At 35.5% G+C, this 18,148-nt stretch overlaps 1 protein-coding gene across 2 annotated transcripts in view; it reads right to left on the bottom strand.

Moving 5' to 3' along the window:
- Nucleotides 1–18,148, bottom strand: part of Dip-C (dipeptidase C) — a 160,917-nt gene that overhangs the window by 86,721 nt on the left and 56,048 nt on the right. The window contains exon 1 of one of the 2 annotated variants that reach the window (XM_085949083.1): nucleotides 16,863–16,992. The exons of the other annotated variant lie outside the window; for it this stretch is intronic. Within the exon in view, the coding sequence (XP_085805209.1) occupies nucleotides 16,863–16,894 (32 nt within the window). The 5' untranslated portion in view covers nucleotides 16,895–16,992. Of the gene's footprint in view, nucleotides 1–16,862; nucleotides 16,993–18,148 lie in introns of those variants that run through there. 2 annotated transcript variants of the gene reach the window in all.

An 18,148-nucleotide genomic window follows, 5' to 3' on the forward strand; every position in this document is an offset into this window, starting at 1 on the left:
CTACATTAATAATTACTCTACACATGAATGAACAAAATGATAATATTGAAATTTGTATAACTTTTCAATTTGGTCAATATTTACCAAATCCGGCTTGTTGGCAATATAATTCAGCTGGGGCAGGGTCTAAAACGATCGTGACTAATGCGGCAATTACATTGAGCAACTTTACGAGCTGCTTGTTGGCGAATTTACAATCTGCCTGTAAAGTCGCCCAGTGTTATCATTGAACAAGCTGACAAGCAGATTGTAAACAATCTACCGAGAAAAGTTGAAAGCCGGTCAACTTTAGACGCTACACGCCGGCGTCTGCGCAGCTCAATGTAATTGACGCATAAGCGACGCGAAGATTGTGCAAATGACGCGTGCAGAACAAAACATAATTTGTCATAAAAAGTCAACATGCGTCCATTTCATGTTATGTTTATTGTTCTATTACTAATAATAATAATATATTCATTGACATGTTTTCTTTTTCAAGTAAAAGGGTAACGTTTATTAGTCATCTTTACACGATTTAAGAATTAATTCCCCCGTCGCCATTACAAAACAAATTGACGTGTTCACAGCTCGACTTTCGCTCTCCGATTGCCAGCCAGTCCGAAATTTCGTCACACCTATAGTTATTATTTGCCGTTTTACTGAAGTACCGAAAAAACCGTAAAATTCAAATGGTAGGTACTGAGATTCGTTATCTTCTAACGATGACGTTTTCTATCAAACGTTGGTAACCAGGTAACCAAATTGCATAACGTCGCTGCAGGGCCGCATGCAGAAAAATATTTTGGGTGGGGTCCTTTGTGAAAAAAATATCGATAATATTTATTGATATTTTAAGAGGGTGCCACTGACTTCCATATTTACCCCCCCCCCCCAACTACTTCTTATCGTTTTAACCGCGGAGTACAGTACTTTCAAGATACATTTCCCGTACCCAGACACTCCACACTTTGAGTCTATTGATAAGCACCTGGTCTGCAGGTGAAACTATGGTTAACCTTAGAGTTATTGCTAGCTGTAGCATTCACAAGTGGTTATCGAATGCGCAAACGACTAAACGGTCATAATTATTAGGATATAGGAGGAATGTGTTCTATTGCTCAGATTTATATTTGCCACAGGTCTTCCATTGGCTACTGGCCTTTACGTGACGTGAGACCAACCCGAAAATGTTTATCATCATCCAAGCCACAATCCTCAGTCACGAGGTCCTGGCGAAGACTAAGAAGAAGTAATACTCCATTTACCTAAATAATTTGTATTTCTCTGGGATGGGGTTCACAGTGTTCACACCCCTCCTCCTGTTGTATGCGCGTTTCTCTTTTTGTAATGATATAATATGTGAGTCTAACATCAAATCAAATCAAATCTAATTTATTTATTTTACATATAATGAACATAACAAATTATAAATTCAAAGCGTTCACGACATGACATAAAATAAGTGTTAATAAATTTAAAAATACAAATACAGAGAATAAGTAATAAAATAAGAAATAAAATAAGTAGAAAAATAAAAGTAGATGGGAGCACACAGAGTGAACTTTGATAGACCCTATCTTAAAAACTTATGAAACAGCGTCCACTTAAATTCGCCATCACGTAAGTGGAATATATCAATATCCGAAGCGATTTCATTAAACATGGTTACTGCCCTCTCAATTGGCATTACTAATGGCAGGTTAGTTCTGCGCCGTGGGAGAACAAAACAACGGATGCTCTCGATTCCTAAGGTAATTATCAGAGACACACAAGCCAACACCACCAAGAATGGTAGAGTTCACATTTACGCCACGTATAAGTCTGAAAAAATATGTAGCTAAATAAAGATCCCTTCTAAATTTTAAGCTACAGTATGTAAGCATCCCTAAGAGAAAATCAGTCGGATAGAGCCACGGATAATAATATCCATACAGCCGAAAGTAAAGGAGTCTTAAAAATTTCTGTTGGACTCTCTCCACCATAAGGCCGTACTTCAACTGATGCGGGGCCCAAACGATAGACCCACTCTCAAGTCTGCTTCTAACTAAGGAGTTATAGAGAATTTTTAGTACCGTAACATCCGAAAAGACCCGGGAAGTACGCAAGACAAAGCCCAACATCTTTAGCGCCTTTTTACAAATGGTATCTATATGACCACTAAACGTCAGTTTACCGTCAAACGTAATTCCAAGATCTCTTACAGATGATATTCGCGAGAGAACTCTGCCATGCATCGAGTACTGGAAAAACAATACTCGTGAGGCTTTAGTAAACGCTAAAACATTGCATTTATCAATATTGAAGTCCAGTTTGTTACGCCTGCCCCAATCTAATATAGTATCTATATCAAGTTGGAGTTGACGACAATCGTCCAAGGTGACAACTTCCATGAAGAGTTTCAAGTCGTCAGCAAACAACAAAAACATAGCATTTTTAATTACCAATGCTATGTCATTTATAAAAATCGTGAAGAGCAATGGCCCTAAGTTTGAGCCCTGGGGGACACCAGAAAATGTGTCATGAGCCAATTCCTGAGGTTGCATAACTATGACAACACTTTCTTCTAAATAAGTAATTATCAATCCCTTGCACGATGACTGAGTTGTAAAAGATCCATAATTATTGAAGCAAAACTGTATGAAATTGAGGCAATAGGGTTCTCTGGTCTACCGATAATGTTAGTTTTCACGCGACAGTTGGATTTGTTCGAAATCTGCGCCTGCGCAGTAAAACGATAGTGACGAACCTGCTGGTAAAAAAACGAACACCGCTCAGACTCATTTTGAGGTTAACACATTTTCACTACCTGTCAAATAGTACTCGCTTACTCTTGAGTCTTGAAGAATGAAAATGGCGAGGCAGTCAGCACTTTTACGTGTAAACAGTTATTATCGCGATAGTTGCAAGTAAATCCATGCACGTGTACATGCGCTATAATGGAAATATACCCTTTCGATAATTGTATGTTGACAGCCAAAACCAATACCTACATTGAGCATTATTTTAAATATTACTCCAATCACGTAAAACAACTGAGAAATGCGTACGTAGATTATGAAAACAATGTAAGATATTTCAAAACAGAACGCGAGTCGCCATTTTGTTTTGGCGCTGCCAATATAAGAACAAAATAATTAACTCTTTATCAATACACGTACTATCGTTCGATTCGAAAATCGAACTACATAAAAGTACCTATGTATATTCAAAATTCTTTAAAAATGTAGATTACGAGTACATATTTTGCACAAAAACCGTACCCTACGTGTTAGAAAAAACTAAAGCGCATTTAATTTTAAAATGATCCAATTGATTATAATCACTTATCAGGAATAAAACAATTTACCAACTTTAAAAATGTTAGTATGCGATCATTGATCCATAATATATGAAAAAATACAATGGTAGATAGGTATATACCAGTGGGTCATATATATTAAATTTTGCTCGCAGGGTAATATTATTCAAATTTTCCAGCTACCTGCTACTATAATCAGTATCTGACGTTGCAAATGATTTCTGGTAACAGGTTTCTAAAAAAGATCTCGTTATGATGACCTACTTCGTAAATGCAAAACAATTTGTAAACACTTCCTATCTGTTATGTTGTGATTCTTTGAAAAGTATGAATGGCCATTCTAATTTACCTGAGAATTTACCTGCCAGCCGCAAAACTCTGTATCAACCTCACATTATAAGACCAGAAAGTTCGACAATTTCGATTCTTTTATCCTTATAAATAAATAATAACAAACACGCTTCACGAAATAATTTCAGTTTGATAAATTTCTCTAAACTAATATAAAAAAAAAACTAAAAATAGTATGGATTCCTACCTACTTAAGATAGTATAAATTAAAATTGCCTTTTACCAGTTTTTACACATGGTACCTATTATCAGAACAATGCCGTTCTTGGAAATCGGGGCCTTAAAAATCGGGAGCATCAATAATTGTTTGTTTTCCCAAGGTGCAAACTAACCTGACATTGGTGATGCTAATTGGGAGGCCAATAACGGGTATTTATATATTATTCCACTCACGTGAGAATGATTATGTTTAGGCGTAGGTTGTTTAATAAATTCTTAAAATAGGGTCTACTTAGCATCCTTAGCTTATTCTGCGTACTTCCATGTACCTACTTAATTATAATTAATTTAATATAATAAAATGTGTGTATTTACTCTTTTTATGTTGTTTTTTTAATACTGCTACTATTTCCTTGTTTTTTCATGTCATATTGTCACATCTCGAATTTGTAATTTGTGAAGTTCACTACTTACTTATACTTATATATAAATAAATAAATTAGAATGTACATCAATTTTATCATTAAAGTGGGTATGAATGGTACGATGGCAGCATAGATACGGGTTTACCATTCGCCTTTTTATTTATACGATAAATAATAATTTATTTGAGCAAGGTGTCCTATTTAATTAGTTCTGAAAAACCTGCGTTCATTAGTAAGTCTGGTTATTTCCAGGTGTACGCCATTACGGGACGTTAATAAGATAATATTTTGGTACCTATTCCATCTAAAAGCATACAAAAAATACAGACTCCTGATGTAGGCTCAGCGGTATCAAACATACGGCACGCGTGCTACGTTTGACACGCGAAGAAATTCTGCTGGCACCCGAAAGAATCGCAGAACCTCAACTGGAACGACGCACGTGCCAGAATTTTAAAAGGCACTGACCAGGGAACTGGAATGGAATGGAACGGAACTGGAATGGAATGGAAACTGAAATACCTAAATAACAGGCAAGTGATCTCGAGTGTGGAAGAATACCTATGAGATAAACTTAAACACGTGTCAAGAATATCTTATCCTTCGTTCTGACAACTGCCCTCAGTTTATGCACTGACGCTCATTCAAAATTGGTGTATTTGAAGGTAGCAACAAACACAATTGCACATCTATAATATTGTATGATTCATTTTCGTAGGACACTCACACAAATCAAAACCCTGCGTCAAAATGTAGTGTATTGGGATTATAGCTTATCGGAATTATATTTATTAATCTGTTCTGTGGTACTGACGCGACGGTGTGGAGAAGAGGAAAATCGATTTGGACATGGAAGTATATTTATTTTTGGTTAAAAAAAATGATAAAAAAGAAAGTTGAAAGGAAGCATTAAGGCAAACGTATCCAATATCAAGGGAAGGAAGAGCTTAAAAAAGGCTTTGGACTTGGATTCTGAAGGGAATTTAGTTGGCAGGAAGGGCTTAAATGAAACAAAAAGCTCATGATTTTTTTTTTGCGGGTCCCCAATATAAATACTTAGGTACTACTCCTCAGTCGATGGAAGAAATGCGGTCATGCGAAGCCAAAAGCCTGAACATTGCTAAAACTAAAGTTTTTTTTTTATTTTGGCACGTCGGCGTTTAAAAGTTTTCCACCCCTGGGTTATAAGACGTTATTGTAAACGATCTAATTATTTATTACCTGCATAAATTTCCAAGAAATTTGAGGTTTAAAAAATTTAGGAATAAGTAAGTATCTTGGGTCACTTATAATATATTATTAGAAAAGAGGTTGTTATAAGGAAAACTATGAATTGTTTACCTACCAATAATGTGTCTAAGGCAGACAAAGATTAAAAAATATTTTAGATTAAATTTGAGAAAAGATTTCTCACTTTGCCTATTCAGGTTTTTTTAATTGTGATGTGGTGTTCAGTGGCGGGGTTAGAGACTCAAGAGCCCGAGGCATTGACTGATTTTGAGGCCTCTCATGATAAAAAAAATATAATAAAACCCATGAATTCCAATTACCTACCAATATTTGATATGCTTTGAGTAATATTTTTACTCAAATTGAGAGTAATACGCATATTTTTAAGATTTTGGTAATTATTTAATAATTGCATGACTGATTTAAACTGTTTCGAGGCCCCTTTTAAATCTTCTAATGAATCGATTGCGACATCTACGTCAAATAAAATGTGAATTTTCCGGAAGCGGGATCGTACCCACGACTTCATATGCGGATATGTTACCACTCGCAGCCACTAGATAGTGTCACCAGATAAAGAAATCAGTGTGCAGCAGTTGTGCAATTTGGGTTTTATCCATTGTCAAAGTGATTATAAATTGTGTTTCGGAACGTGGTTGTTTACGAAGAGTTCCTACTAGTACCTGATGACGTGCTTTTTCTCTTTATCATAGTAACCTGCCTTTGTCTCTACAGATATGCGATTGTTGTAATTTTGGTAAAAACTTTCTTCTTTCTTTTCTAAACTGTAACTTTCTAAACTGTTTAGCTTGACAATTTGTTGTGACCTTTAATGATTTCCCGTATCTCCCAAAAAGGTGTCTACCATGCCAATATCATGGTACTCTTTGAGGAGTGCGAGGGAGAAGAGGTAACCATAAATAGAGACATCAAAATATAGTAAGTATTCTTCTTAATTTTTTCTTTTAATAGTTTATTTTCTTTTAATATCATATAATCTTGTTTTTTGTTTTCCATTCCATTTCTAAATTATCTCAAAGACATGTTAAGGTTATCAGAATAGATTATGCTGAGATCAATACATAAAAATCACTGAAATTATCAGTAATATTATAACCTATCACATGATATTGAATATATTTAAAAGATATTTCAAAATGAATAATATTATAGATTACATTTTTTGAAGGGCAAAATAATATTCTGCCTTTTGTCTCGTCATTTCGTAAATACTCGTACATAGAACGAAAAATACATTTCGCAAATTAAATTCTAATTCACAACACTCCCTTGATAATAATAATTATCCATAATGTATTTATCATTAGGTGTCTACTATACAAATATTTACTATCTGTGTCCTAAATAGATAGTGAAATATTGTTTCAATTAACTTAATGAAATGGCAATTTAGTTCGGTCTAATTTCCCTTGGCTGCTCAGACAATTAATTTATTGTACTTACCCAAACTAAGCCCTCTTTCAGACGGGATTCCGGTGTCGAGCCACCGGCGTGGCTCGATTCCGCATTTACACATAACTAAATGGGAGCGTTCAGACGGAAGACACCCGTATCGCACTTTTTTTAAGCCACCTGTGTGGCGGAGATTCCGCATTTACACATAACTAAATGGGAGCGTTCAGACGGAAGATACTCGTGTTTACGAGAATCGCACACTTTTCCTTTGCCCGCCACAATGTCAAGCCGCTCGAACTCATTGTTATTTGCGAGCGCGGTTTTTATTACCTTTTTTTATGCATTGCCTCCGCAGAAACTCCGGCGATCGTAATAATAATAATAATTAATACAAAGACCGCTTTGATGCGGCGACACGTGTGCTATTATTATTATTGAAATTGAATTTATAATTGACACAAAATTAATATTAATAGGCATGTTTTTTAGCTAAATAGAAATTTCTTCAAAATAAAATGCATAAATGAAAACAGTGTTTCATACTGATCCAGATTCTGAAAAAAAAAATTAATATTATTCTGTTTTCAATAAAAAAAGACAATTTACAGATGGTGGTGTTGGTGAGAAAATTTCTTACGATCGATTTGATGAAATTCATTATTGACAATAGTTTATAATCAAATAGATCAGTTTGGTCGAGCATCTTCAATATACCTACTTAAGTAGGTATGTAAAGAAATAAATACTAACAAGTTTTTCTCTCAATGTATTTGCCATACTTTGTCGTGTAATTATTTTTATTGATGAAGCCAGGTCTAATTACCTATTGTCTTTTCATTGAACTCCTCGGCGCTATTTATTTTGTAAATTTTAATTTATCATTGACGCATAATTAATATTAATAGGCATCTAAAATATCTAAAATTATGTGATTAAATTATAGGTAGGTACATAACTTTGGTTATTTTATTGATATTATAATATTTTTTATTATTTGATTAGGCAGAGCATAATGAGCAGAATAAATTTAAAATTATTGTTTATTGTTATTAAATCGTATTTAATATTATTCTGTTTTCATTAAAAAAAACTACAATTTGCAGATGGTGTACTAAGTTTTTTTAAATTCGATGAAACCTGCGAAAACCATAGCTAATAGTAAAAAATACTCTAAAATTATGCGATTAAATTATAGGTACACAACTTTGGATATTTTATAGATAGGAAATATATTTTTTTATTATTTGGTTAGGATGGTGTAGGCCTCCGAATCCTTGGCTAGCTCCGGGCCTGGAGTGGAGGTACATACAGTTTTGGAAGAACAGGTAGGCACAGTGTTATAGTCAATAAAAACTAGTATTCACTGCATAAAAGTCGGTTTATTGTATCTCACTTCCACCAAAAGTTATAAAAAGTCACATTCAGAAATACGAAACCACAAGAAAGATATTATAAAGGAAACTAATTTATTATATAGTATTAATTATTACAATTAACACACTTATTATTTATGTAATTACGAATTAATTAATTATTATCGTCAATAACTGAGATTGCGCGAGCACGGGGCACTTGTGATGAAAGGTTGAGGACCCGGTCCAATAAAAAAATATAACTCGAATGAAAACGTCTAAGTCGCTATCTGACACTTCGCCTAACTGTCAGATTGACAGTAGGTATAGAGGAATAGGTATCGACCAGTAGGTATTATGGACCTTGGTGAGTACCTCCTCTCAAGTCTTGGCGACGTGTCGTTTGTCACCGACCTGAAGGATCTGGGGCCCGATGTTAGAACTTGCGAGTGCTAGCTGCCCGGTCGACATGACGTCATATGACATCATTGTGACGAACTACCGGAGTGATAATAGCATTCGAGAAAATAACGCTGGTCAGACAGTGGCGCTATTCATTGTCACCATACACATATAGGTGTTTCATCATAATAATATCTATGGTGAGCACTGTGCGCTGGGCGGCATGCCACGAGCGTGTATTGGCTGACGTCACAATTACGTCATGTCGTTGGCTGACACACGAGTCGATAGTTAGGAAATCGCGGTGCTGCACCGCGATTTCCTAACTCTCGTCTCGTGTGGCACCAGACGAGATGACGTAATTGTGTCGTCACGCTCGAGGCATGCCGACCGCGCACAGAATAACCATAGAAAATATTATTATGATACACCTATATGTGTATGGTGACAATGAATAGCGCCGCTGTCGGAGTAGCGTAATATTCTCGAGTGCTATTATCACTCCGGTAGTACGTCATAATGATGTCATATGACGTCATCTCGACCGGGAAGCTTGCACTCGCAAGTTCTAACATAGATCCCCTGGGCGTCTGTGACATATAGCAGACTATCCTCTGTTTGAAAATCTAACCGATGAACCAAATGTATGTAGATATAGTTTGAGGCACTAAGGCCAAGGGTGGCTGCCACCCTGGTACTACCCCAAAATTGCCCCTCCCCCCAAATAAAATAAATACTTTTTTGTAGAAACCTGACAGAAGTCAAACAAATGTTTAAACAATTATTTTATTGTCATCAAAATATATAACAAAAATTATAACATATTTTACCTATATATCATCAGGACAAATACCCTTTTATCCTCAGCATCTGTGGGACCATCAGAGTCAAGGCCCATGGTCATGAATGTGGAGGATAAATAGTGAAAAGGAAAATGAGATGATCATTTACAAATTATTACAAGAATTTACAGTGGTTTCGTCTTTTGACGAGAAGCTTTGCGAAATGCGAAAATAATTAACATCTATAGCGGTAGGTAGAGAGAGAGATACCAAAATGCTCTCTAAAAGTCCTAAAATTGACCATACCGAAAAGTAATTTATTGCCCTATCAAATCTAAGTAACTACCTACTTAGTATAATATACACAAATAACGTGTGATTTTATCAAACGCGTTTATTCGAACATGCAGCCTCCTGATTTAATAAGCAAACGTTTTGCCACCTTTCCACCTTCCACCTTGTTTTCCACCTTGGCGCTTCGTTGACTGTATAGGTACCTATACCTAATACTTATATAGGTTACATTAATCCATATAAATTATAATCGTTGTACTTAATGCAGATAATTTGCAATACATACTTTGCCCGGAGGTAAAATATGGTAAATAATACAAATTATTATTAAATGTGTTTACTTCAAAACAGGTATTTAGTGTGACGACAAAAAAATAATAGTAATACCTGTCGAAGGCTAGCGTAAATGCATAACAGGTAAAAACCATGTAAATATTATTGTAGACAGGTAAATTCCTAGGCAACGTCTGATGACTGGCCAGAGCTGAGAGAGCAATACAAAACAGAACTTTATTATTGTATAATTCTCAGAATATTTTTTCCAGGTAAACAATAAAAACTGAACCTCTTTTGTTTAGTGCAAATACCATTGATATACCAATGTATATCAATAGCAAGTATATCACTAGCATAGTATATCAATGGCAAATACAAACAACACTATAATGGAACGAATTCGCCTACATACGCATTTTTATGATTCGTCTACCTACTTTAGACGATAGTAAACACGAAAAGTCATGATGCCAGGTCGGGTAGTGTTCGTGCCTTCGTAACTTGGTACTTGATGGGTACCGGGCGCATACTTCGGATTCGTCTACAGTCTACACTCATAATTTAGCTGACGCAATCTTCTACCTGTATCTCTGCCTCTCATACGTTTACGTATATTATGTTCTGTCTTATCGACATTGTTCTGGTGTTTCAGACTCAATTAATTGTCTATGAGCTGCTGCATCAGCCTAAGTCTTTGTAGAGTACGAAGCTTAGCTGATGGTTTTTCCTCGCCCACAATGTTTCGATTTTTCTTTTAGACGTGCAACGTTAGAATATTAAAGCAAACATTGAATGTCTCAGATGGTTGTACCAATTCATGAGTTCCGTTGATAAATTAATCATCTGGGTCACGATTTTCGGTTCCATGAATAAACAGAACATGAAGAAACAGAACAGTGACAAAACAGAAAAGCGATAAACAGAATTATAACATTTCAGGAAAAAGTCGGATCTCTATTATGTTGTAAGTATAGATTTTTAATAACACAGGTTTTCAATACGCCGTAAAAAAACCAAATTAAGTAGGTATATTATAATTTCTGCATACATAATCGCTAGAAAGCCTCAATTAAACAGGACTCAACTCGGTGTTGCCGGCAAGCTAGGTATATCTCGTCTTAATCAATCTAATATATTCAAAATGCTTGGGTGACTAGGTACAATGAAATAATGAGTTTTAATAAGAATTCTGTGCCCTAAATATGAACTTCACTTCTTATCTTCACGTCTTATGAGTACAGCTGCAAATTGAGGATAGAGATGCATGAGAATGTCGACGAATTGAAAGGTGCCCTGACAGTGGGTAAGACGGAAGAGCTAGGCAAAATTGTAAAGTTCTTTAACAGAATAGGAGTGAGGACCTGATCGGTAGTTCCCTTCTACAAAAGAAGAGGCGATATTATGACAGCGAGTCGCAGTCAAAACCTCAGTAAAATCACAAAAAAAAATAAGAATTCTGTGGAGTGATGATGGAGCATGATTATCAAAATCAAGTATATAAATTGACGTTTTTACGCCGAATGGCCCACATGCAGTGATTATATAAGTAGGTACATTATACCTATATTTCTTTTATAAAATTAATTTTTATAAGTATTTAATTAATAAATAGATACATACGACCAAAGTGATTTTTTTTTATTTTTCCACTGGTTGTTCTGTTTTGTCATTGTTCTGTTTCTTCGTGTTATTCGATTTTCAAACACGGGGTCGTTGCGAAAAAGAAGTAATATTCTATTCATCTAAATAATTCGTATTTTTTTTTCGTTCCTGGGGTAGGTCCGGACCCGAAAACCTTCCCCATGATGTATGTTGGTCTGGACTAGGCTCTCTGCGCGCACAGGTGGTTAATCCCCTTTATCCATAAAGATAACTACTAGTAAAATATTCCCCTTAGTTAAATATTGGCACTCGAGGCCACTTAATCGGCTCGCGCATATATTTTCGAAAAATTGCTCTAATTGGAAGATAAAATACTATCCATTAGAGCGGCTTGTTTATAATAATATTGACTTTGCCATCGCATCATTGAACACCTACCTATTTCGTATCTTGTACTAGTAAGTTTATCAGCTGATGGCCCATTTCAAATTGATACAGTAAACTTGTTTACGTCCAATGCGTCTGACATCAATAATTATTATCTTTGAAGCTGAAGTCTTCAATTCGCAATGCAGTAGCGTGTAATACCCCATTTACACGTACATGGATGTATTGCTGACAGTACGTATTATCGCGGCCATAACAAGAAAATGCACGTGTAAACATGTATTGTCATTAATGTGACCATACATCCCGTCTTGAACGGGACCGTCCCGTTTTAGGTAGCCTATCCCGTTGTCCCCAAGCACAGCTTTGGGATGCCGAAATGTCCCGTTTTCAGAAAGAGAGCAACCCACGTTAACAATTATTTAAAATAAGGCGCGAAAAATAAAAAAAAAATCAATAGAAAAGCACCGGTAGAAAGGGTATTTTCTCTTATTTAAGAAAAACACAGTTGGATGTCGCAGTTCTTAAAACAATGTTAATTACCAAAGTACATTCTGAAAAATTCTGCGAAAAAAATCATTCCTCAAAACAAAATAAGTATATAAACATATTTGTTCTTGAGAAAAACATTAGACCATATAAATTATTTATTTTCACGTGTTCATTCTTGTTGTTTTCTGTGCGTTTTCTTAAATACACATAGGTGCTAGGTATTACCTAAAAATTAGATGTCCCGTTTTGAGAAAGAAAGAAAAAAATGGTCACGCTAATTATCGCTAATTATATATTATATATAGCTGTAAAATCGCATGCATGAATCAAAAAGTTCGGAAGCTTCTGACCTTTCACGCGACAGTTGGGATTTGTTCGATATCTGCGCCTGCACGACTGCAAGACTAATTTTGAGGTTAACCGATTTTCACGACCTGTGAAATAATACTTTAAAATGACAACATCGCGTCTCATTTACTTTTGAAGAATGAGATTAAAGAGAAAGTCAGCATTTTTACGTGTAAACAGTTATTATCGCGATAGTTTAAAATACACACTATTGCTGCAAGTAAATCCATGCACTTGTACAGGCGCTATAAAGAATCAACGCCAAGCACCCACTGTCATACTAGAGCTTATGATACGTTCTACTATACGGTAAATGGTAGAAAACTCGACATGATTTCGATTCGGGGTGGAGTGGAAAGTAATTGATAATCATCATCATTTATGGCACTACAACCCTTGGCGGGTCTTCAAAAACTTCCTCCATCCTGGACGATCCAGTGCTGATACTTTAAAGTTGCTTTGACCGAGAATTCTTAAATCTCCTGTTGCGCAGTCCAGCCATCTCAGTTTCAAGTTTCAACCATCCAGGCCTAACTACTTTGATAATAGCTACTTCGTTTACGGTCGGATCCAATCAAACACATTTATTTCGGTACCAATTTACACATTCGACAAACCACAATAATTATAATTTAATTTATTATTAAACACAGTTATAGCATTGGTCTCAACTTATTGAAATGGGCTTGATTTTACGACACAAAAAACAATCCCGAGGAAATTATATTTTGAATCGGATGCTCACTAGCTCGGTTGAAGGACGACTGAAAATAGCCAAAGTGAGTAGATGTAATACATGGATTAATAGCAACCATGTGGTATAAATAAAGGAAATCAGCGCTTACCAGCAATAATTTCTGGTTACTAGAAACCATCAGCTCATGATCACTCCAGACGCAAGAAGATTGTTGGCAACGTCGGTAATTTCAGTGATCACCATCCTCAGTGATGAGGCAAATGATATGAAGAGAAAACCCAAAAAAAGCTTACGTGACCCCTGGTATAGGGCTTGCCAGTCTCGCCACCTAACGTAACCAGACTGAGTTCTTATGCCGGGTCCACACCGAAAACAAGTCGCGCGACAACTCGTTAAATTTTACGATAAGCATGATAATTATCGTAAAATTTCTTAAGCAATTATGATAATTATCGTAAAATTTAACGAGTTGTCGCGCGACTTGTTGCCGGTGTGGCCGCACTTTTAGGACAATTTAATTTCCCAGCTGTTCTTAGCCTATGACAGTAGTTTCACTGCTAAGCTCTCTCGGCTTACCCATAAATTCGTAAGGCTTGTTTTCATTGGTAGAAATAGTGGTAATGTAGGTACTTTGGCGAGTATCTAATACTATTTTACAACGTTTTTATTAGGTCGTATTCTTATTTGTCCGGTACAAATCTTGCAATCGATTTTTAACTAACTTCCCGACTAGCTAGACATTTGAAACTTTTAGAATATATCAGAACACGGTGCCAATGCATTTTTTAAATACTTTTAGCCATTTTGAAGTAGAATTAAATTCATTTTCAGTTAATTCTGTTTTGTATGAAAAGTTATTTCGGAAGTAATCCGTAATCCAATCCACTATTATTGGTTGCTAGGGTCCTAACAACTAAATTATTAATATATGCGTGCGTTACTATGGAAATCAATATGAGTGTCAAAATGACATTTCAGTATTATTTCTATCAAATACATTTTTTTTTTCGTTTAAGCTAGTCAAGTCAAGTTTATATAACATTATATAATTTAGAAAAACACTAACTGAGAGAGTATATCACAACCAATAGAAAAAACTTTTTTTTTGAAAAAAGTAAGCCAACCGGTCGGGAATCGAAACCGGCATTTCCAACGGGTAAACGCCCCAAACTCGTCGCATTCAGCCATTATGCTACGGAAGACATACTAATGACGACAATATTTAAGCTATTGGCTATTAAATACCTACCACTCAGCGCTCTTCGAAATCATGTTACTTCGGCAATCGATTTTTGTTTATTAAATCAAAGTAGGTAGTTATGTTACTATACAACGATTACTAACCGACGTCTAGGAATTTCTCCAATATTTTTTAAGCAACTTCTTGTACTTGCTAATAATTTTTAATTAACTATTTCTTTTATTCAAACGAATAATTCACAAGATTTAAGAATATATCATTCTGATTATTGAACATTATATAATTTAGAAAAACACTAACTGAGAGAGTATATCACAACCAATAGAAAAAACTTAAATTCAACCTTCGATGGCTCAACTCTACTTTAATAATATGCATGTGAACTTGTACTCTACCGAGTCAAGTAGAATAGAGTAGTTGGGATAGTAAGTATGCTAGTGTACTCTGCCGCCAAATTTACCAATGAAAACCAGGCTTTATGGTTGCTAATCACATCCTATTTGAAAACTTGCAAAAACTTCTTGACGCGGTTCAATCGATTCCTCAATAACCATGAACGCCACTGGCCAGTCACGCATAGATCAATAAACACACGTGATACCACTTTGTTAACTGTATTATTTAACGTTAACACACGAAGTAAACAAATATGTGTAACAACAACATGAGATTGAGATTGGACTTCACGCCATTTAATTATTATTTAACGGAATGAAGACCGCATTTCGTACGAATGTTTAAAATATATTTAAACCCAGGCCCGGTCTTAGGGCGATTGAAGCCCAATCAGCCCTCGCGCTCTAGGGGGCCTACCACAGAACAGATTAATACATAATATAATTCCAATAGACTATACCCCAAATGCACTACATTTTGGGGCAGGGTTTTGAGTTTGTGATTTTCCTAGGTACGAAAATGAGCCACACATTATAGACGCGCATTATAAACCGAGAACAGTTGTCAGAACGACAGACAAGCGTGTATATATATAGCAGATATGACAAGGGTCTAATCTCAATATACATATATCTGTGTCCATATAAACACCGCAGCACCGGGTCGATGTTTAGATTGTTTACAGATAATTAAAAATGCTAGTTAACGCTAAAAAAATATTTTAAAAGTCGCATGTCATCACGCGAACGTCGAATACTCGTAGTAGCTTGAATTTTACTCAATAATATGCGGTAAACCGGTTGGGAAGCTCTGCTCTAATAAGTCAATGCCCGTGAGCTGCCGTTTGGCACATTTTAACACTACTACAGCGCATCTATTCTATACACAAGCTGCTTTCGGCCGCTAAATAGGGTAGGTTTGTATTGAATTATTAGCACTTATTGTAACAATTACAATAAGTTAGTTGTAATTGTTACTATGGTGCTTACGTAAGTTACTTAAGTACTATGTTTTAACAGCACCTCATGAGCACCTCTTTTGGCTGTGGTAAATTTTAGACCGAGATAGACAGTTTTGACTATTTAGACGGCTAATTTACTGTAATTGTTACAATAAGTGCTAGTACTTCGATACTTTCCTACCCTAGATAGCTGTTGTAGCGGCCGAAAGCAGTCTTGTGTATAGAATAGATGCGCAGGTAGTCTTAAGACGGTAACTTCAGTGAAACGGCATATAATTTTCAACTATAGGTGCGACGAAATTTTGAACTCGCTGGCAATCGGAAAGCGAAAGTCGAGCTGTGAACACGTTAATTTGTTTCGTGATGGCGACGGGGGTATTTATTCTTAAATCATGTAAAGATGACTAAAAAATTTTACCCATTTACTTGAAAAAGAAAACATGTCAATGCATATATTATTATTATTACTAATAGAACAATAAATAGAACATTAAATGGACGCATATTGGATTTATATGACAAATTATATTTCGTTCGGCACGCGTCATTTGCACAATCCACGCATCGCCTAGCCACGATCTTTTTAGACCATGTCTCAACTGAGGTATAGCCTTAAATTTACAATCTATTTGTCACCTATATGAAAGAATGTTATTTATCATCTGACATAAAAGCGATTTATAATATGTACTAAAAACAAAAGATATAGGTACCTACTCGTATAATAATATTGTAAAGTCGCTAGTTATATTTAATATTTGATTTAAAAGAAGGAATGAATATTATGTTAATTATGTATATTGAAACTAACCTTCTGCCGGAGTCTGCAACTGTAGGGGCCATTTTTTTATTAAATATTATAACACCGACACAAAAGAACGAGTAAATAGAGGAACTAAATCACTGAACACGTCAATTAATCCAGTGTCTATGAAATAAATGACAAGAGAAATGGCTATCATGCAGTGAACAAAGTACATCTGGATTCTGGTTAGATATAATATAATTATTTGTTTTATAAAAATTGATAACAAATTTATATCTCACTATTTTGCTCGGTCGTTATGAGGACGAGTTCATGATTATCGGTTATCGTTAATCTCATGTTGGTTTGTGGACATAGTGTTGTTATTGTCAACAGATGATTGTAACTACATATTCAGTATTGGATTATTAATATTAATTATTATAAGGACGGGAACAAATTAAAGATGGATCACTTATGAATATTATTAACAATTCAGGGATTTTTTGTTCGCTAAATGAACGCATCGCAGTGTGTCCGTAGCCTGCGCATTGTCTGCCTCAAACCGGTTTCAAAATGGCCGTTTTCGTGATGAAAGTGCAAGCGCACATACAGACCTACAAACTTATCTGAAGAATTGATGGGGGAACCACAGTCGAAAACTACTCGTACTACGGACAGAATCTGCCACCATTTTTGACCGTTATTTAGATGTAGCAAGTCAAGATTAGCTTGTAGGACTGTAGCTGCATCACCGATGGACTTGGCATCACGTCAGTGTTATGTTATCAACGGAATGCGCGAAAATGTATAATGGAATATTATACTAGGTATAACTTTACGCCAAATAAGCCAAAAATACTATAATTTTTAAGGATTCAAAACGAAAAATGTTCTATTTAAATACATTGCTATAGTTTTTTCAAAATTCCTACTATACTTTTAACATTTTTAGCATAAGCATTCGGACGCCAAAAATTCGCAGGCCACCAGACAATTTCTGCGAATCACCGGTTGAGAAACACTGCTAAACCATCTAAATATTACGTACCTACTTATTTTAGTAAACGTCTCAATTTGTTATAAATACACCGCTCTTCTGCTCTATGGTTGTGTTTTGCAGTCAAACTTATATGTATGTTGATCAATGAGGATGTACTATTTTGCTGCACTCATGGAGAAGTCATTACAGACGAAAATCGTGCATTGCCCATCTTCAATTTGGACAAACCTGCATCATAGCCACATTGGCTGAAAATCACTCCATACTAACGAGTCGATACCTCATTGGCTGCATACCACATAATATTAATACGTAGGCAAATGAATGTTTTCCGAACGGTCAGAAATTG

Source organism: Rhyacophila brunnea, unplaced genomic scaffold (genome assembly GCF_057557595.1).
Source record: "Rhyacophila brunnea isolate RB1 unplaced genomic scaffold, BYU_Rbru_1.0 scaffold_21, whole genome shotgun sequence".
Classification (NCBI taxonomy): domain Eukaryota; kingdom Metazoa; phylum Arthropoda; class Insecta; order Trichoptera; family Rhyacophilidae; genus Rhyacophila; species Rhyacophila brunnea.